The sequence below is a fragment of the Saccharomyces eubayanus genome, chromosome IX, assembly GCF_001298625.1.
Source record: "Saccharomyces eubayanus strain FM1318 chromosome IX, whole genome shotgun sequence".
Taxonomy (NCBI): Eukaryota; Fungi; Ascomycota; class Saccharomycetes; order Saccharomycetales; family Saccharomycetaceae; genus Saccharomyces; species Saccharomyces eubayanus.
Window position 1 is genome coordinate 227,437 of NC_030984.1, and position 20,140 is coordinate 247,576.

Genomic DNA, 20,140 nt, shown 5'->3' on the forward strand with positions numbered 1-20,140 from the left:
TATAATTTTATATCTGCATGACTTAATAATATAATATAATACTTATAAAATACGAATAAATTTAAATTGATATAACAAGTTTCAGTCCTGCCCTCTATGCATTACCTTAACAAACAACCAGCCCGCATATCGAATAGGCCCAGACAGAGCGCGCGCAAAGCCGAACTAAATGGAGAAACGTACTATAAAATATCATAAAATAAAGAACCTATCTTTGTTTTTGTTTTATATCTTACTATAAAATTGTATTTTTTTTTGGTAGTACGACGAGAAATTAAATTAATTATAAAGGGAATGCTTATTTAAATTTATTTCTTGGACTTCTTGTCAGACTTCTTGACAGCTTCAGTTTGTTCCTTGACGACCTTCTTAACAATCTTTTGTTCTTCGATCAAGAAAGCTCTGACGATTCTTTCCTTGACACAGTTGGCACATCTGGAACCACCGTAAGCTCTGGAAACAGTCTTGTGGGTCTTGGAGACAGTAGCGTATTGTCTTGGTCTCAAAGTGGAAATACCTTGTAGAGCGCTACCACAGTCACCACACTTTGGTCTGGTGGCCAACTTCTTAACATGTTGGGCACGCAAGATACCACCTGGGGTCTTAACAACCTTGATTTTGTTAGAACGGGTGTTGTCTATATGGAAACAAAGGGTGAGGGAAAAAAAAAGTTAGTAAAACGGACATTCACATTTCTGTTGTTCAAGAAGTTAACTTGGAATTGTATTGTATGACAATTTCAGTGTCCATAGATATACCATGTTTATTCATCTTGTTTCAAACTACTGCATGACACGACATGCTCGCATCTAATTTCGACTGACTCGGAAACTTCTACATCTATGGAATTAGTTTCTTTCTGCCCACGTTAATGAGCCTGGGCCCGTTCCTTATCACAGTTCAACATCTTGTCGAATGTTTTTTCAATAGTTCAAAATTCGGTATAATTCACTAACGGTTTTTGGCGCAGTAACCAGTTCCTTTTCTAAAGTGGTTATTCATGCTAATTATTCTTTGCACATCATGCCATCATATTTGTACAGATGAAATATCATACAATTAGTTCTTCTCAAAAATTCAAAAATTCATTCAATAACATACATGGATTTCTTCTTCTGAAAGTAACACGTTGAGCCATTTTTAGGGTTGTTCGTTGCTATTCTATTCTCAATTTTAATCAAGGTGAACTAAATTAAAAGAATATATTAAATACCACTAACGCATATACCACCTATCATTTACTACCATAACTAACAAGTTCATCAATTTTTACGTAAAATGCTGTTGAAACATTCCGAACCTTCCCAGCGGATAGAAAGGAGCGGCCGCAAACAGCTCAATGCCGTCCCCAGTAGGAGGGTAGGCTAGACGGCTGGTGGGGGGGCGCAGGCGGGAACTGCGCGAATTGCTCTTACTGGAAGGACGTCCTCTCTCTCCCACTGAGAAGGAAAAGTGGCCTCCGCTCAGAAAGGACTAGTTTCCTCTACCCAGAGAACGACAGCGTCCGTGAGCCACGGCAGTCGCAATGCGCAGAAAAGAAAACAGAAAAACGAAACAGAAAATAAAAAAAATAAGAATAGCACAACACCCACACAGTACACTAAATAATAAGACACCTGTAAACCACACGACTAAGAGGACAAGTACAGTCTTTGCAATTGTCGGTGTTTCATGGTGGAGGATATCTCGCCAATTAGAGTAATTGTCGTTGCCATATATATACACACTAATCGAAGAAATTTGATCAAATATGAAGGGCTGCTTGTCCGTGTAATGTTTAATCGTGGGATTGAGGTATAGAAATTACGTAGGTTGTGTTTTCGTTTTTAGATTATGTTTTATATACGCTAAAGATTTGCTACCAACATGTATAAATAGTATATCTTTTACTACCCGTCGTAGATGAAAAAAAAGGGACAGGAGAGTGGCATCACTCAATTCTTTTCAACAGCAATGACTTCCATTTCCAAATCAACGTTCAATGGCAAAGAAGCAACACCGACGCATGATCTTGCAGGCTTGTGGGTGTGGAAGTGTTTGGCATACACTGAATTGAATTCAGCAAAGTTTTTCATATCAGCTAAGAAAACGTTGACTTTGACAACGCTGTTCAAAGACGAGTTGCTTTCAGCCAAGATGTTCTTGACGTTTTGGAAAACTTGTTCCGCCTTGTCAGAGATAGAACCTTGAACAGGCTTGTTTTCTGCGGTATATGGGATTTGACCAGACACGTAGACGAAGTTGTTCGCCTTCATGGCCTGGGAATAAGAGGCGGCAGCAGGTGGTGCCAGTTTGGTGCTGACCGGGGTCAATGTTGTCAAACCCCTTTTCAAGATTGGGGTGGTTCTCAAAACGGAATTTCTTAGAAACATTACTGCTATTTTGATATGGTGCTGTATGTGGGATGCGATTATTAATGGAACCTCTGAAGTTTTCAATGCAGGTACCTCTACGTAGCGCAGTTAGTCTTATGTATATATACATATCAGGGGATCCATGCGCTGAATTTTTCGTCAAGCGATAGTGGCGGAATTGCATCTCCGCAGATGCAAACGTATACAAGAATAGAAATGAGAGCCTTTATCCACTAGACAAGCATCAAAGCAGGAACACCACTTTTCTTGAAGGATTGACTCGAGACATAATCCTGCAGCTTTTATTTGGACTGTGGGAGCGACAACCTTTGCTGTTATGTGTGTAGCGTCTCTTTTGATATCAGCCTCAATCGTACGTAATCTCACAACTTTTGAGGCCGGTTTCGGAATCTCGGAGCCTTGCGATGGGTCCAAGCCGTGTAAACAAAGCAAGGGATACCAGCGCAGGTTTAACTTGCTTACGCTTCTATACATAGAACTTACATCCCTGTAATGATAGTATACAGTTCTTGCACTGTAGCATAAAAGCAAACGAAGCTGAATCCTGTCATCAAAACAAACGATTAAGAAACTGGAAAAGGAGCATGGGATTGAGTCCACTACCAAGAAAAGCGACCACGTCGCCTATCGACATACCAGGTGGCGATAGACACGGCCACATAATCGAGCCGCATTCACACAGTCTTAAGACCGACCCGTTATCAAGTAACAATAGTAGTCTCGTATCCAAAACTTCCACCAATCTGAGCTTAGAGAGCCCTTTCTCTTCGAAGTCTTTACTAGACTGCCCCCCTGCGCAACCGATAAAGGACTCTCGAGATTCACAAGGTGGTAACCGTAATATGGAAGAGGAAACTATTACAGGAGATAGCGAAAGTGTCTTAAACATAGTAGATTTCCCCACGGATGAGCTCATACTAATGGTAAGTGCGTTGTTGAACAAAATTGTGAAGGCCAACGATGAAACTACAGATCCCTCACAACAACTAGTAGAAGACGATGAAGACGAACTCTTGGCTCCCGTTTTGGCATTTTATGGGAAAAACGTCCCTGAGATCGCCGTGGTCCAGTACTTGGAGAGAATTCAAAAATACTGTCCCACCACAAATGACATCTTTCTTTCCTTACTAGTGTATTTCGATAGAATATCCAAAAATTATGGGTCCAGTCCTGACCGAAATGACCATGTAAAGCAAATGTTCGTTATGGACTCCGGAAATATCCACAGATTGCTCATTACGGGTATAACGATATGCACGAAATTCATGAGCGACTTTTTTTATAGCAACTCTCGGTACGCCAAGGTCGGAGGAATTTCCTTGCAAGAATTGAATCACTTGGAATTGCAATTCCTAGTCCTGTGCGACTTCAAATTACTAGTCTCGAGGGAAGAAATGCAGAAATATGCAGACTTGTTATATAAATTCGGGAACGACCAGTAGAAAGGAGCTACCCCAACCGCCACYTCCTCCTTATATATTTATTCTTTCTTCAGGTCAACACTACTTACTACATATAGGTTTTATATATACCATTTAATATTCCTTTTATTTTATGTTTTTCCTAGCAAAACTGCATTTTACAAGGACTGATTTTTTAGAGATGCGACAACCATTGCTCATAAAAAGGTCAAACTCACTGGCACGTCACTATGATATGCGTGCCACTAAGAATTCAGAGTCTACTAACTTACAGCACTATGTCTGGTCGTATTTTCTATTTTTGCATTTTTTTCTTCCTCTTTTCAACCTGATGGACATTTGAGACACTTCAAAAAAAGTTGAAAAAATGAAAACAGAAGATAAAGTGTCATCAACCCTATTATAGACACGTAAGAGTGAACAGTCCAATGTATCCTGATGAAGAACAATTGATACTGTATATAGTATATGCCTATAGACTATCCTTTTTCATTGGTATTTGTTCCCTTTTCATAGCCAAAGTTTGTCTACCAGAATTTTTGCAATATGGTAAAACTTACCAGCCCAAGAGTACTTCAAAGTGCTTRAGTATACTAGACAAGATAAAAAAGTTTACAGTTCCAAAGGCGTACTTTGCCCACTTCTATTATCTGGCCTCTTTCCTGTCGTCAATCACCCTATACTTCTACCCCAAGTACCCTATTGTTTGGATCATTTTCGGCCACTCATTGCGCCGGCTCTACGAAACCCTTCATGTATTGCGTTATACGAGCAATTCCAGGATGAATTGGTCCCATTATCTAGTCGGGATATGGTTCTATTCTGTACTCTTGCTGATTTTAAATATATCATTATACAAGAATACCGTTCCGAGTAAGCTAAACACCAAGGCTTTCATCATATTCTGCATAGCATCTTGGGACCAATATAGAAACCATTGTGTCTTGGCGCAACTGGTCAAATACTCACTGCCCAGCGGGGGGATGTTCGGCCTTGTATGTTGCCCCCATTATCTAGACGAAATTATTATTTATTCCACTCTGTTGCCCTACGAACAAGAATTCTATTTAACACTAATTTGGGTCATCGCAAGCTTAAGTATATCGGCATTGGAAACACGGAACTATTACAGACACAAATTCAAAGACGATCACGTAACCCGCTACGCCATCATACCTTACGTACTTTAACGGCATATTATATATATAAATATAAATAACTACATACTTGGTAACCAATTCTTAAATTTTTCATCAATTACTTCTACTAATATGGTAAACGTTCGTATACGTGTCACTAAAAACGACTGCTAAGCCTGTACTTTTTGAGGCAGTTCGAAAAAGAGTAAATACTGGCCAAGTGGCTAAGGTCTGATAATCGTTTACCATGAGCTTATGTACTTTACCGAGTTTTCAGACACATTGACAGCTCTAAATAGGGACCAGAATAACCCAATCTTCTTTTCTCTCCCAAAAATTCAAGGCTATTGTTCCATCTGGTTTTGCTATTATTAGAAGCGTGATCTACATTTTAAGATCTCATCTGTATCCTTGAAAACACATTCGGTACTCAAGAATCAGTTCACGTAGTCTCCTCATACTGTTTGACATCTAAGAAAAGTAGCAGCTTGGGAACTTGTTTGGGATAAAACCAACTCGAGAAAAGACAGGAGTATCAGTGTGCACGGAAAAGCTCAGTGACAAATGCCTAACCCTCCTTCATTTAAGTCACATAAGCAAAATATATTCAACTCCAACAACAATCAGCACAGAAATAGTGTAGATTCATTCGACTTACATCTCGACGATTCATTTGACGCTGCCTTAGACAATTTACAAATCGACAATAATCCAGAACCACTAAGTAAGCACAATACTGTTGGAGACAGAGAAAGTTTTGAAATGAGAACGGTAGACGACTTTTCGAATCTGTCTACAGATTCACATCGTAAGTCTTCAAATACAGATACCCGTCCTTTAATGTACGACAATCGCCTCTCGCAGGACGATAGTTTCAAATTTACTAATATTGCTTCATCACCATCACCATCTTCGAATAATTTTTTTTCAAAAGCTCTCTCATTTTTAAAGATGTCGACCTCTAAAAACTGGTCCAAGTTTGGATCTCCCATTGAACTTGGCGATCAACACGTAGAAAGAGAAATACACCCAGATACAACGCCTGTATATGATAGAAATAGATATGCGTCCAACGAAGTATCCAATGCGAAATATAATGCTGTGACATTTGTGCCAACTCTATTGTATGAGCAGTTTAAATTTTTTTATAACTTATACTTTTTGGTGGTCGCATTATCGCAAGCCGTTCCTGCGTTAAGAATAGGGTATCTATCATCATATATAGTACCACTAGCGTTTGTGCTGACGGTTACAATGGTAAAGGAAGCTATAGATGATATACAAAGAAGAAGACGTGATAGAGAATCCAACAATGAACTATACCATGTAATAACAAGAAACCGTTCTATTCCAAGTAAAGATCTAAAAGTTGGAGATCTCATAAAAGTTCATAAAGGTGATCGTATTCCTGCTGACTTAATCCTTCTGCAATCTAGCGAACCATCTGGGGAATCATTCATAAAGACCGATCAATTAGATGGTGAAACTGACTGGAAGTTACGTGTTGCGTGCCCTCTAACCCAAAATCTGTCCGAAAATGATTTGATCAACAGAATTAGTATAACGGCTTCTGCACCTGAGAAATCCATTCACGAATTCTTGGGTAAAGTCACGTACAAGGACTCCACTTCAAACCCTTTATCTGTTGACAACACTCTCTGGGCAAACACTGTTTTAGCTTCTAGCGGATTTTGTATTGGCTGCGTTATCTATACGGGTAGAGATACTAGACAAGCTATGAATACAACTTCAGCCAAAGTTAAAACTGGCTTGCTAGAGCTGGAAATCAATAGTATTTCCAAGATTCTTTGTGTGTGTGTTTTCGCCCTGTCTATTCTTTTGGTCGCATTTGCTGGTTTCCACAATGACGATTGGTATGTCGACATTATGAGATATCTGATCTTGTTTTCCACCATTATTCCCGTGTCCTTAAGAGTTAACCTGGATTTAGCCAAGACTGTTTATGCTCACCAAATCGAACACGATAAAACTATTCCTGAAACGATCGTAAGAACAAGTACAATTCCTGAGGATTTAGGTCGTATTGAATACCTTTTAAGTGACAAAACAGGTACGCTTACTCAGAATGATATGGAACTGAAAAAAATTCACCTAGGAACTGTATCATACACATCAGAAACATTAGACATTGTGTCCGACTATGTTCAGTCTTTGGTAGATTCTAAAACTGACTCTTTGAATAATTCTAAAATTCCTCTATCAACAGCAAGAAAAGACATGCCCTCACGTGTACGTGATATGGTTATTGCATTAGCAATCTGTCACAATGTCACACCCACTTTTGAAGATGATGAACTAACCTATCAAGCAGCATCACCGGATGAAATCGCTATCGTTAAATTTACCGAATCTGTCGGATTGTCTCTTTTCAAAAGAGATCGTCATTCGATCTCTCTGTTACATGAACATTCTGGGAAAACTTTAAATTATGAAATTTTACAAGTTTTCCCTTTCAATTCGGATTCCAAACGTATGGGTATAATTGTTCGTGATGAACAACAGGGTGAATACTGGTTTATGCAAAAGGGTGCCGATACAGTAATGGCAAAAATTGTAGAAAGTAATGACTGGCTAGAGGAAGAAACAGGGAACATGGCTCGTGAAGGTTTACGTACTCTGGTTATCGGCCGTAAAAAATTAAACAAGAAAATTTATGAACAATTCCAAAAAGAATACAAGGACGCTTCTTTATCAATGCTAAACCGTGATCAGCAAATGGGTCAAGTTATTGGTAAATATCTGGAACATGACCTTGAGTTATTGGGTCTGACCGGTGTGGAGGATAAATTACAGAAGGATGTGAAATCTTCCATCGAATTACTTAGAAACGCCGGTATTAAAATTTGGATGTTGACAGGAGATAAAGTAGAAACAGCCCGTTGTGTTTCCATAAGCGCAAAATTGATTTCTCGTGGTCAGTACGTTCATACCATAACCAAAGTAACGAGACCGGAAGGTGCATTCAATCAGTTGGAATATCTAAAGATTAATAAAAATGCTTGTCTTCTAATAGATGGTGAATCATTGGCAATGTTTTTAAAGCATTATGAACAAGAGTTCTTTGACGTTGTGGTACATCTGCCAACTGTGATTGCCTGTCGTTGTACACCTCAACAAAAGGCGGATGTTGCTTTGGTAATTCGTAGAATAACGGGTAAAAGAGTGTGTTGTATTGGTGATGGTGGTAATGATGTTAGTATGATTCAATGCGCAGATGTTGGTGTTGGTATTGTGGGTAAAGAAGGTAAACAGGCTTCGTTAGCCGCTGATTTTTCTATAACACAATTTTGTCACCTTACTGAATTGCTATTGTGGCACGGCAGAAACTCGTATAAAAGATCGGCAAAATTGGCTCAGTTTGTTATGCATAGAGGTTTAATTATTGCCATTTGCCAGGCAGTCTATTCCGTTTGTTCATTGTTCGAACCTATTGCACTTTATCAAGGTTGGTTAATGGTTGGTTATGCTACTTGTTATACAATGGCTCCAGTCTTTTCATTAACTCTTGACCATGATATTGAGGAATCGCTAACAAAGATATACCCAGAACTGTACAAAGAATTGACAGAAGGCAAGAGTTTATCGTACAAAACGTTTTTTGTTTGGGTTTTACTTTCATTATTCCAGGGTTCTGTAATTCAATTGTTTTCACAGACTTTTACAAGTCTATATGAGAATGATTTCGTTAAAATGGTTGCTATCAGTTTCACCGCCTTAATTTTGAATGAACTGATCATGGTTGCTTTAGAAATTTACACGTGGAATAAAACCATGTTTTTTACTGAAATTGCCACTTTGTTGTTTTACGTAGCATCTGTTCCATTCCTAGGTGATTATTTTGATTTAAGTTTTATGACCACCGTAAAATTTTATGCTGAACTCTTGGTGATCCTACTAATTTCGGTCTTCCCTGTCTGGACGGCAAAGGCAATTTATAGAAGACTACATCCTCCAAGTTATGCAAAAGTGCAAGAATTCGCCACGCCGTGATTTTCGTTCGTGTAATTTCTTTCATTACTTCAGTGGATTATTCTTAAAAATCTATCATATTTCAAAATATAAAATTCTTATTTTTACAAAGAACATATAGATTATGCATAATATTATTTTGTTACATTTTTTTTTATTTTTCTTTTCTTTCTACCTTTTCGAGCAATTATAGCTTTAGCAGATTTAATAAAAATAAATACCGTTGTGTTCGAATCACATCACACTATCCATCTCACTTTCACTGTCCGTTTCAGGTGATCTGTCATCCACAGTATTAACTGTTGGCCTTTGAAAGTCAGTTGCATGAGCCCAGGGAATTGTTCTTGAGATGTTTTCAAATACAGAAGACCTTCTCCTGAAGGTCCCACGGTATGCGGGTGCGGGTTCTTCGACGTTGTGCGGATCGTTATCACGTGAGGGCGTAATAGGTATATCATTTATCGATGACAAATATTTGGAACCCAGTTCACTACTTTCAGTATCATCACCAACTTGCGAGATTGGATAAGGTAAGGGAGCATCACCGGTGACTCTGAATAGATGGACGTTAGCGACATGTTCATTTTCGACTCTAAAGATGATCCAAACAAATCTTCTAATAACTTCCAAAGTAGCCAAAATAAATGACGTCACGGCACTTTGTTGAATCGTTTGAGGGGCAATTGCATACACAATCCATTCGAATCTAATGAGGATATCCCAGACCATAGCAAAATAATAAACCAGTTTCCTTCTGAATGAATAGCTCCCGTCTTCCCAGTTTTTCTTACCGGCTAAATATAAGTCGTCTCTTAGCAACCAATTGTAAGATGTGGTGTTATGAGCAACGGACCAATCCATGACAAGATCCCAAGCGGAAGTGAGGAGCGAATTCAACGTGGCAAACACAATGAAGGGTGTTCTTCTTTTGTCTGAATGATCAGACAATCTGTAAGCACAAAGAGTGGCATTGTACGCGATACCTAAAGTGTATTTAGCGGCATTTAAAAGATGTGGGAACCAGTCACCAGAGTCGGCGAATCTTCGCAAACACTGCATGAATCTCCAATAACTTGGTAGGCAAGACAAGGCACCCATTGCTATGGAATGGGAAGAGCCGCATAGATTGTTGGGGGTTTGCGAGTAAACACAGAAAAACATGGCGATATCGGAAATGGAGTAGGTTAGCGAACAGATGATATCACCCAGGAAGAAATCACCAAACTCGACGGGGAAGAAACCAGACATCATCAGTCTGATAAGAGTCACTACTAGCCATTTTCTCGTATGTACGACTTTATCCCAGTATGGGATGAGACCAGAGGGGCAAACAAACAGGAAAAACACGATACCAATGTATATAAACCCCATGGGAGTAAGTCTTTCCAATGCAAAACTCAACATGGAACAAACCGCACAGGACAAAATGAAAAAAGTCAAGAAATACATTTTGAGAGGGATTTTGCTCGTGGCAAAATCATTGTTAAAGAATTGTGTACCGTTCTTGGATTGAATCTCACCCAGCATAATAAATCTATAATTAATTCCGGTTTTATGCCAGATGTAACAATTCACAAGGAACAGGAACGCGATCAACATGACCATGTACCAACCGCCCCACAGCGGGAACAAGATCTTGTGCGTGAAGGAAGCCTGATCGGAGCTAATGGCCCGATACAAGGTGAAAGTGATCAGAGCCATCGAGATACCGATGCCCAGGCCAACAACGAACATCTGCACGATGGACCTGTTGTTTCTATGGACCATTTGCTCGGATATGGAGTACTGGATGGTCAGCTTCTTCAACTTGTGGGTGTTATGCTTCTTGTCCTTCGGGGTGTTGGTCAATGCGGTGGTGTACCACTCGCTGATCTGAGTTTCCAGCCAAGTGATGGGCTCCTTGTCTCTTTGGGCAGAGGACAGCTCCGCGGTCGTTGCCGGCTGGGAGCTGGTTATCTGTTGCATCTGTTGCGCAACCAGTTGCACGTTGGCGTCCGCGTGCTTGAAGAGGGTGTAGTTGGCCCTCGCGTACGACATGAACGAGGGCAACTCCTTAGTGTAGCACGCCTTGTCGAACTTCTTGACCATCTTACGGAACCCGGTCACGTTGATATCACGGAACGACTTAACCAACTGCAAGTACAGGTAGTACTCGATGATGGCGTTGCTCAACAGGTTCCGGGCCTGCGTCATGGTCATGGTGTCCAAGAACGACGCTCCGAAGGCAAACGTCTCACGGCCCCTGGACGACGAGTCCTGCGTCACGTCGTGCAGCAATGAGAATCCTCGCTTGGGCCACGAGGGTAGCAACCGGTTGTCCTTCAGGACCTTGCGGCAATACGCAAGTGGCGATAGCCGTGGCGGAGTCGTGTCCTGGGCACCCGCCATCGAGCCGTACCCGCCATCAACGTTGCCGGATCCTGCCTGGTACAGGCTCGAGGAAATGTCGACGCTGGAGGTGGACCTGTTCAACACGTCGCGCTCATAGTTTTTTTGCAGCAAGTAGTAGTGCAGCTGCGACTCCAAAACCTCAAACTTCTTGTCACACTCCTTCAACAGCCAGAGGTAAAACTCGTTGCACTTTCTCAGCTGGAACGCGATCAGCCAGTCCTCGATGAACTCGGATACGAACTCCCGCTGCAGCCCAGAGTATTCCTTCTTGCTCACTTGCCCGGTACGGTAGTCGGCAGACGGAATCCTCCGCTGGGCCTCCGTCTGGTACAGCGACACGGGAGGGGTCCAGCTCCGACCGGAGCTGGACCGCTGTTCCTCCGCGGTCAGCTTATCCTTGTAGCGCTTGAGCTTCTTCTTGCCGACCTTGTAGTCAATGTACTTGTCCCTCCACTCCGGGATGGCAGATTCGGTCAGATGGTCAGCGAATTTCATCGATGCGGTGGTGAAGCCCTTACACTGCTGCTAACTGAATAAAACAACCCTCCTTCTTTTGTATACGCACACTACAAGCAAGAACCTTCCATCAAACCACTGCAAAACGTGCGATGATGCCCATAAAACTTTTGCCAAAATAAAACCGCAGCCCGTTGCAGGTGACAACAGCACCTAAATCCCTCTAGAAATGCCTCACACCCACACCAGGTGCTGCGATGACTACTGACACATGGCAGCCGCAACGGCAACGGCACCGACAGGGTTCGACAAGAGCAGCAGATGGCTATCTGGACAATGACTGCACGTTGCAGGGGTTGGCATGGTTCACCGATAAGAAAAGGGCACTCGAGCAGGGGCTGGAGAGGGAGAGCGTGTGGCAGGCCAAGGGCGCAGCTACCAGGCGTGGCATCCTGCTTGGGCAACGGCGGAAGCCATACCTACCCACGGCCACAACAGCAGGTATGAATCTATACATACATATATATAGATTCATACCTGCTGTTGTGGCCGTGGGTGTGTGCCTCATACGCTTTCGCCGCACGTGATCTGGAAGCCACAGTTTGCGCGGAAATATTTTTTCAGCAGCGTGGGAAAAGCAACCTTGCAGACTTTATCGTGTACAAGAGGCCTGGAGCTGGAGGTGTGGAAGGAAAAGGCTTGTGGGTGACACAGGGGCGTGCGTTTGGAGCTTTATAAAGAGGAGGGCATGAGGAGACAGCTGCAATGGATGGCCGGGTCCGAGAACGAGGACCAGGACGGTCTGGATAACGAAAACAATAGCAATACAAGCGAAATGACCGACACGGCGATGATGCCACCTTTGAAGAGAGTGCTGCAGGCAGATGGTAGCGATGACGGGTCTGGGAAGAAGCAGATGACAACGTCGGCGACGATGTCGCCGACGTTGTCGCCGACGCTGTCGACGAATGACAGCGGCACCAGGGTGCAGCCGCTGCCGGAGTACAACTTCACCAAGTTCTGTTACCGGCACAACCCGGAGATTCAGTTCTCACCCACGCACACGGCTTGCTACAAGCAGGATCTCAAGCGCACGCAGGAGATCAACGCCAACATCGCGAAGCTGCCGCTGCAGGAGCAGTCGGACATCCATCACATTATCTCGAAGTACAACAACTCCAACGACAAGATTCGCAAGCTGATCCTGGATGGGATCCTATCCACGAGCTGCTTCCCGCAGCTCTCGTACATTTCTTCACACGTCACACACATGATCAAGATCGACTTCATCAGCATTCTGCCGCAGGAGCTGTCGTTGAAGATCCTGAGCTACCTGGACTGCCAGTCGCTGTGCAACGCTACGCGGGTGTGCCGCAAGTGGCAGACGCTGGCCGACGATGACCGGGTGTGGTACCACATGTGTGAGCAACACATCGACAGGAAGTGCCCCAACTGTGGTTGGGGGCTGCCTCTGCTGCACATGAAACGTGCGCGCATACAACAGGGCAGCTCGGGCTCCAGCGAGGGCACACGGCCTTGGAAGGTCATCTACAGAGAGCGCTTCAAGGTCGAGTCCAACTGGCGGAAGGGCCACTGCCGAATCCAGGAGTTCAAGGGCCACATGGACGGCGTACTCACGCTCCAGTTCAACTTCCGCCTGCTGTTCACGGGCTCGTACGACTCCACAATCGGCATATGGGACCTGTTCACGGGGAAGCTCATAAGAAGATTGAGCGGCCACACCGACGGCGTCAAGACCCTGTACTTCGACGACCGGAAGCTGATCACGGGCTCGCTCGACAAGACTATACGCGTGTGGAACTACATAACGGGCGAGTGCATCTCCACGTACAGGGGCCACTCGGATAGCGTGTTGAGCGTGGACTCGTACCAGAAGGTAATCGTGTCGGGCAGCGCTGACAAGACCGTCAAAGTCTGGCACGTAGAGTCAAGAACATGCTACACCTTGAGGGGCCACACGGAATGGGTCAACTGCGTCAAATTGCATCCAAAGAGTTTCTCGTGTTTCAGTTGCAGCGACGACACCACAATACGCATGTGGGACATCCGAACCAATTCGTGCCTGAAAGTGTTCCGGGGCCATGTGGGACAGGTCCAGAAGATCATACCGCTGACCATAAAGGATGCGGAGAACCTGGCCACCGACAACACCTCTTCGCAAAACGACCAGGCAATGGCCAGCGACCCCAACGCGTCAGAAACGCCGTCGAGTGAGCAAGAGGCGGCCACCCTCGACGAGACCATACCCTACCCCACACACTTGCTGTCGTGCGGACTGGACAACACCATCAAACTCTGGGAGGTTCGAACGGGCAAATGCATAAGAACACAGTTCGGCCACGTGGAAGGTGTTTGGGACATCGCGGCTGACAACTTCAGGATAATCAGCGGGTCCCACGACGGAAGTATCAAGATCTGGGACTTGCAAAGCGGGAAGTGCATGCACACGTTCCAGGGACGCAGGCTACAAAGAGACACTCAACCAACGCAGACGCAATCTCTGGGTGACAAAGTCGCCCCCATCGCGTGTGTGTGTATTGGTGACTCGGAGTGTTTCAGCGGTGACGAGTTCGGATGCGTCAAGATGTACAAATTCGATCTCAACGACTAGAACACTCGCTTGCGTTCCCCTCTCCCCCCACCAGTACCTCAGGTATATACCACAATACATGATAGCATTTCACAAATGTCTTCTTTCCAGGAAGAAAAAAACAATTAAATAAATAAATAAAAAAAAAACAACTAGCATATTCTTTTCCGTCTTCGAATTATTACTTTTTCCCTTCCTTTCTCTTCTTGCTTGATAAACTCTCGAGCATCACACTGCTTCCTTCCTCCCCCCTCCCTCGGAACCTTTTCCACTTCAAAGGGGCGTCAGGGGGGTGGCAGAGATAAAGCTTATACTGATGGCGATGATGGAAAGGGCGTAAACGTTAGACGTCGTACAAGATCCGGAAACTGAAACATGAACCCTCCCTCAACAGTGTCACTGAAATTTTTAAAGGGCGAAAATGCCTTGTTATATAAACGCGCACTGTCATGCACAGCTTATAAAAGGGATTACATAACTAAATGCTTATCGATTCCGTAATCCCTTGAAATATAAAACAAAATAAAACAAAACAGAACAAAACAAAACTCAACTGTCGAGGCACCAGGTTTGGTCATACTCTTATAATAAAAGGCACATAGCTGGTTCTACTGCTCCTCTCCATATGGCTACCACTACTCAACCACAAAATATTTTGATGGATGAATCTTTGAACATCCCTAGTGGCAGCAACAGCAGTCATTATGGGAACACAAATGCAAATGTAAGAACTCCCTCGGGGACACACACGCATCATCCTAGGCTGAACTCTCTGGACTTTTTGCACATGCCCAGAAGACTTTCCAATGTCAAGCTGCACCGACTACCACAAGACGAGCTGCGGAGAAATACAAATCTGAACAAGAGCATGTCCATCAACGGTAATCAGGTTCATGCTCACCATCCGTTCATAAACCCGGGTGMAGAAGTCGGTGCTCATCAGAACGTGGAAAGAGAAGAGGAGGAGGAAGATGAGATTTCTCCTCTGTCTCATGATAACTTCCAGTATGATTCAGAAGAGAATGCTAATAATCCCTCACCCCCCATCTATAAGAAATCTGGCGAACTGGTGAAGAGCTCGCTAAAGAGAAGGTCCAAGTCCTTACCCATCACCCCCAAATCTATCTTCCACAAGGCGGGCGCCAGGGGCAAGCATGTCAATCTGGACCACGTGGATTCAAGGCTGTTGCAAAGAAGTAAAAGTGTCCATTTCGATCGTGTCTTACCTATAAAGCTGTTTAATGGGAACGAAAAACCTATAGACGTTAGCAAACAAATGATCCAGCAGGATGTCTTAAATTTTAAGCACAAGCCTTTGACAAGACTCGATGATTTTAACGGTAGTAACGACTGTGTACCCATCGAGGACTTGTTATCTGAAGACAGCCAAAACACATTTCAAGACACGTGGCTACGAAACCCCAAGGGCGTCTTCCTCTTTGGGACGAATGCCAACAGTCACCACAAGAACAAGAAGAAGTTCTCGCTGGAGGACGAGGATAGTGATGACGATGAGGCTATAAACCGCTTAGTGAAGAAGCAAGGCAAAGACGAAACTTTCCTCACAAACGGACTAAAGAATTTGTTGATAAACAACGAAGACCAATATTCAGACGCAAAGAAGGACTCTGACAAATCAGAGATCTYACTGGACGCCAACAACTTATTTTACGGGAACTCGAAAAGAACCGTTGGTCTTTATAATAAGAACTTCCCCATCTTAAGTGATAGGAACCACAAGAGCTTGAAATTAAATGTATTTTTGAATTTATCTCGCGGCAGGCCTGTTTTTCTACAAGAGCTTACTTTACTATCAGGTTTCCACAACATGACTATAGTGGGGAAAGTCTTTGTAAAAAACATATACTTTGATAAGAAGATCATTGTAAGGTACACATGGGATGCATGGAAAACGGTCCATGAATCAGAATGCGTCTATTTCTCTAATGCAAACGGCATCTTACCGGGGAACAATATGGATATCTTCAAATTCTCCATCGATGATATACACAATCCAAACGATAAAGATAGTAATATATCGCCATTAGAGTTCTGTATTCAATACTTGACCTGGAGCGTTGATCGTTCCAGAAAGGAGTATTGGGATAATAACGATTCATCGAACTATAAGATCGATGTGGTGACCCATGAAGCGAGGTTAGGGCCTACAACGGACGTCAATGACAACTATGAAATGAGACACAGTCTTTTCAGAAATCCATTCCACTAAAAGGAAATATTTGAGGGGGGAATAGTATAAAAATCAAATAATAACATTTCACATATACAATATAAAAAATATAAGAAAAATACGCATCCTCTATTTTTATCGGATGTCATCTTACATAAAACAATATTGGAGATGTTGTTCTTTTTACCGTTATTCTTTTCTCTCAGGTCCAAACGTTCTTGAACAATTCGTTATCGTCCAACGAAACATTAGAATTGGAGTTCGAGTTGGCGTTATTGTTACCGGTACCAATAATTCCAGGACTAACTAATGGCGACGGAGTTGGAGTTGGAGATGGCTGAGGTATCGTGGTATTGAAGAACGAGCTCTGGCTTTGAGTCTGAGTCGAAGGTTTAGAGTATAATGATAAGATAGATTTCTTCAAGTCGCTCCTTTGCCCAATTTCATTAGCCCTGTGATAGGCTTTGTTACTAGTGGCAGCTATGCTTGTAGTGTCACTAGCGTCACTCGTATTAGAAGTGGTCTTGGAAAGAGATGAAACCTGCAAGTTCAGTAAACTGGTATTACTCTGCGAGGTTTTCAACAAAGAAGGGGACGGTTGTGTCTGCGTCCTTTGTAGTGAGTTTGAACTTGAATTCAAGCTCGCGTTCGAGACAGAAGATTGATTAGTGGATGATTTATGCAGAGTAGCATCGCCCGACCCGTTGACGATGCTTGACAAGTCGCCAATCCACTTCTTATACTCGTATTTATTCTTGATGAAATTCTGTAAACTGCTCGTGTCAGTGATCTTTCTTCGCTTCAAGTCGTCTGCCAAATTGGCTTCATAGTACGAGTTCGCCCTTGAATTATTTTTGAATTGAATCAGTTTCGTCAAATGCTCCTCCTTCCATGTATCCAGATCCACAGACTTCACTTTTGAGATATGTGTCCCCAAGGATCTATGTATACCTGCACACTTGATGCAGATGAAAACACCAAGTGACCAGGAGGCCCAGCGTGGATGCAGTTGTGCCTTACAATCCGCACAGTGGGTATTTCCAGGATCGCGTAAAAGAGCACTCAGTGCCTTCTTGACAGGGACCGATGTCGACATCACTTCTTGCTTCCCCACGTTCTATACCTCTACCTGGTATACCATAAACGTAGCATTCATTTATCAATATTAGTACCGATCTTATACGTATTATCGAGTGCAAGATCGTCCAGCACGAAGGATCGAAACGATGCGTTTAGGTGACTAAGTAGCGTATATATGTATATATCAATCCAAGTTATACGCTCCATTCGGACAAGTGCCGTGGTTCCATCTAGAACACGAACACTTGGTCTTCCATCTTGGAAAGTGGCTTGGAACGTCTGAATCCCAAGTCAACAACGCTTCTTCTAACGGAAGCCACCATTGCGGGAGGACCACAGATCAAGATTTGAACGTTGTCCTCAGTGGCAGCAGGCAAATGCTCCTTGATGACATCTTTAGTGATGTACCCGACGCCACCGGTCCAGTCTTCACGGTCTGGCGAGTCCAAGTAATGAACAATTTTAAGCTGGGAAGGCTTCATGGCCACCAACGCCTCTAGTTCCTTCTTCAACAAAATATCCTCCTCGTGGACGTTACCGAAAACGAGGGAGACCTTGGTGGTGTCGCGGGGGTCCATAGCAATGGCCTTCATGATTTGGTACATGGGTGAAATACCAGTACCGCCCGCAACCATCCCCAGATGGGAACGACAGTTTCTCTCGTAGTGGTAGTTCCCACGGGGGCCCTTGATCTCAATCGAATCACCTATCTGCAACTCGCCGATCACCTTCGAAACGTTCCCTGTGGGGTATGACTTGACTAGTAGCTCAAAGCTTCCCTTGGTGTCCTCGTCCAACGAAGTGGGCGTATACGATCTAGAAATATCCTTACCATTGATGTTGGCCTTGATCACAATATGCTGTCCGATCGGTAATCCGAGAACGTCGTCAGCGTGGGGCAAACCAAACTTGTACAACGAAGTGTTGTGCGTCAAGATGGTCTTCTCTACTAGTGGGAATGCCTGGAACTCGCCCCGCTTGGGGTCTAGCACAGCCTTGGGCTTTTGCCCGCTAAAGAGTTTTAACAACAAGGGGATGGCCACGATCAGGATGACCACCACAAGCTTTTGAGCGTCGACAGCCATCTTTGAATGCTTGGTTGGTTGTGTTGCTTGTGAACAAGTGGCTCGTATGAGTATTTTCAACATTTTTTTTTTCTCTTTTCGATTTTCCGCCTTATATAACAAGAATATATGTAGATATTATAAATAAAATAAACGTTTGAAGGGACTGTAAGCGTGCATGCATGCGTGCGCTAGCGTTTGGCGAGCAGTGCAGCCTTGGAAGGGCCCTTGAGCTTGATATAGACGTCTGTCCCCCAACCGGGCAGGCTCTGGATGTCCATCTTGCCCCCAAATAGCTCTAGATACGTTTTACACATGGGCAGGCCAAAGCCCATGCCGGAAACGTTATTGATTTGCTCGCCGGGGAGGTCTGTAGAGTCCTCGTCGTCGGACGGCTGTTGGGAACGTGTGGAGTACGAGTAGTCGAACATGAGCGCCTCCACCTCCGGCGTGATTCCACCGCCGTGGTCCCTAATCCGTATATACAGCTCATCGTCGTCCGGCTTCAAGAGATTGACCTCTATGGGGACGTGCTCCTTGCCGTGTGCTATCTGCGCCTCGAAGGCGTTCTTGAACACCTCTGTCATGATGTACTCCAGGATTGGCGGGATGCATGTGAATGCGATGTCCTGCGCCGGCGGATAGACGAGGACCGGGGTTCGCTGAGTGTTAAACTTCACAAAGCAGATATCGTTGACGTAGTCCGAGACGTGCTTGACCAACTGCACTATGGGTAGGTCGCGCTGCAGGATCCCGATCGTCTTCCCGTCAGACTCGTCGTTGTTTTGCGCCGTCAGCGACAGATAGTGCGTCACCAGTAGCTTCATGGTTATTCGCTCTTTCAAATGAAAGTTTAAAAACTGTGAGATCTTGAACTGTGGGTAGCATGTCCGGATCTCCTGCAATCCCTTTGCCAGCACCACGATGGCGTCCTCGTGGTCGTCCAGCAGCTCCGTGAACTTGGCCTGGATCTTGGGCGGGTTGTGCAGCTCATACGGGTACGCCACCGAAAGTAGCGTCTGCAGGCTCTTCAGGTACAGTGAGTTGGTCCTCTCGAGGTGCGGATTTATCACCGCATTGTACGGTAGCCTCTGGATGGCGTTCAGCCGTTTGCACGTTAGCGATAGCAACAAGTTGATCGTCTTGATCGTCAGCATGTATTCCTCCTTCCTCGTCAGCGGTGGCCGGTACTGCAGGAAGTACTCGTAGTCCAGCGGCGCAATGGGCTTGCTGGCGTAGTCCTGTATTAGCAGCCCGATGTTGGACCTGATCTTGTAGTGCTGGTCGAACGACAGTTCCGACAACAACTCATTTGAGGGCCGCTGGCGATGTGCCCAGCGCACCCCTCCACATCTCCACACACGCATAACCTTCCACATACTGCTGTAATGCTTCCCTAGAGTCTTGCTCACCCTTTCTGGC

The 20,140-nt window shown here is 44.1% G+C and overlaps 10 protein-coding genes across 10 annotated transcripts; 5 read left to right on the forward strand and 5 right to left on the reverse strand.

The window, feature by feature from the left end:
* Positions 1-1,934: 1,934 nt before the first annotated feature.
* Positions 1,935-2,372, reverse strand: MMF1 (isoleucine biosynthesis protein MMF1; the record flags this gene model as incomplete). The annotated part of the gene is made up of 1 exon (XM_018365841.1): positions 1,935-2,372. The coding sequence occupies one exon, from the start codon at positions 2,370-2,372 to the stop codon at positions 1,935-1,937; it is 438 nt and encodes a 145-aa protein (XP_018221559.1).
* Positions 2,373-2,959: 587 nt separating this feature from the next.
* Positions 2,960-3,817, forward strand: PCL7 (Pcl7p; the record flags this gene model as incomplete). The annotated part of the gene is made up of 1 exon (XM_018365842.1): positions 2,960-3,817. One exon carries the CDS (start codon positions 2,960-2,962, stop codon positions 3,815-3,817), a length of 858 nt encoding a protein of 285 aa, XP_018221560.1.
* Positions 3,818-4,224: 407 nt separating this feature from the next.
* Positions 4,225-4,986, forward strand: DFG10 (putative polyprenol reductase; the record flags this gene model as incomplete). Its single annotated transcript, XM_018365843.1, has 1 exon — positions 4,225-4,986. The coding sequence occupies one exon, from the start codon at positions 4,225-4,227 to the stop codon at positions 4,984-4,986; it is 762 nt and encodes a 253-aa protein (XP_018221561.1).
* Positions 4,987-5,499: 513 nt separating this feature from the next.
* NEO1 (aminophospholipid-translocating P4-type ATPase NEO1) lies at positions 5,500-8,946 on the forward strand (the record flags this gene model as incomplete). Its single annotated transcript, XM_018365844.1, has 1 exon — positions 5,500-8,946. One exon carries the CDS (start codon positions 5,500-5,502, stop codon positions 8,944-8,946), a length of 3,447 nt encoding a protein of 1,148 aa, XP_018221562.1.
* Positions 8,947-9,159: 213 nt separating this feature from the next.
* On the reverse strand, positions 9,160-11,811 carry SYG1 (Syg1p; the record flags this gene model as incomplete). The annotated part of the gene is made up of 1 exon (XM_018365845.1): positions 9,160-11,811. One exon carries the CDS (start codon positions 11,809-11,811, stop codon positions 9,160-9,162), a length of 2,652 nt encoding a protein of 883 aa, XP_018221563.1.
* Positions 11,812-12,520: 709 nt separating this feature from the next.
* MET30 (ubiquitin-binding SDF ubiquitin ligase complex subunit MET30) lies at positions 12,521-14,404 on the forward strand (the record flags this gene model as incomplete). The annotated part of the gene is made up of 1 exon (XM_018365846.1): positions 12,521-14,404. The coding sequence occupies one exon, from the start codon at positions 12,521-12,523 to the stop codon at positions 14,402-14,404; it is 1,884 nt and encodes a 627-aa protein (XP_018221564.1).
* Positions 14,405-15,008: 604 nt separating this feature from the next.
* Positions 15,009-16,613, forward strand: PIG2 (putative protein phosphatase regulator PIG2; the record flags this gene model as incomplete). The annotated part of the gene is made up of 1 exon (XM_018365847.1): positions 15,009-16,613. One exon carries the CDS (start codon positions 15,009-15,011, stop codon positions 16,611-16,613), a length of 1,605 nt encoding a protein of 534 aa, XP_018221565.1.
* A 163-nt stretch (positions 16,614-16,776) lies between these two features.
* AGE2 (GTPase-activating protein AGE2) lies at positions 16,777-17,670 on the reverse strand (the record flags this gene model as incomplete). The annotated part of the gene is made up of 1 exon (XM_018365848.1): positions 16,777-17,670. One exon carries the CDS (start codon positions 17,668-17,670, stop codon positions 16,777-16,779), a length of 894 nt encoding a protein of 297 aa, XP_018221566.1.
* Positions 17,671-17,884: 214 nt separating this feature from the next.
* Positions 17,885-18,802, reverse strand: CBR1 (cytochrome-b5 reductase; the record flags this gene model as incomplete). The annotated part of the gene is made up of 1 exon (XM_018365849.1): positions 17,885-18,802. The coding sequence occupies one exon, from the start codon at positions 18,800-18,802 to the stop codon at positions 17,885-17,887; it is 918 nt and encodes a 305-aa protein (XP_018221567.1).
* A 107-nt stretch (positions 18,803-18,909) lies between these two features.
* Positions 18,910-20,097, reverse strand: PKP1 (protein kinase PKP1; the record flags this gene model as incomplete). Its single annotated transcript, XM_018365850.1, has 1 exon — positions 18,910-20,097. The coding sequence occupies one exon, from the start codon at positions 20,095-20,097 to the stop codon at positions 18,910-18,912; it is 1,188 nt and encodes a 395-aa protein (XP_018221568.1).
* Positions 20,098-20,140: the final 43 nt, after the last annotated feature.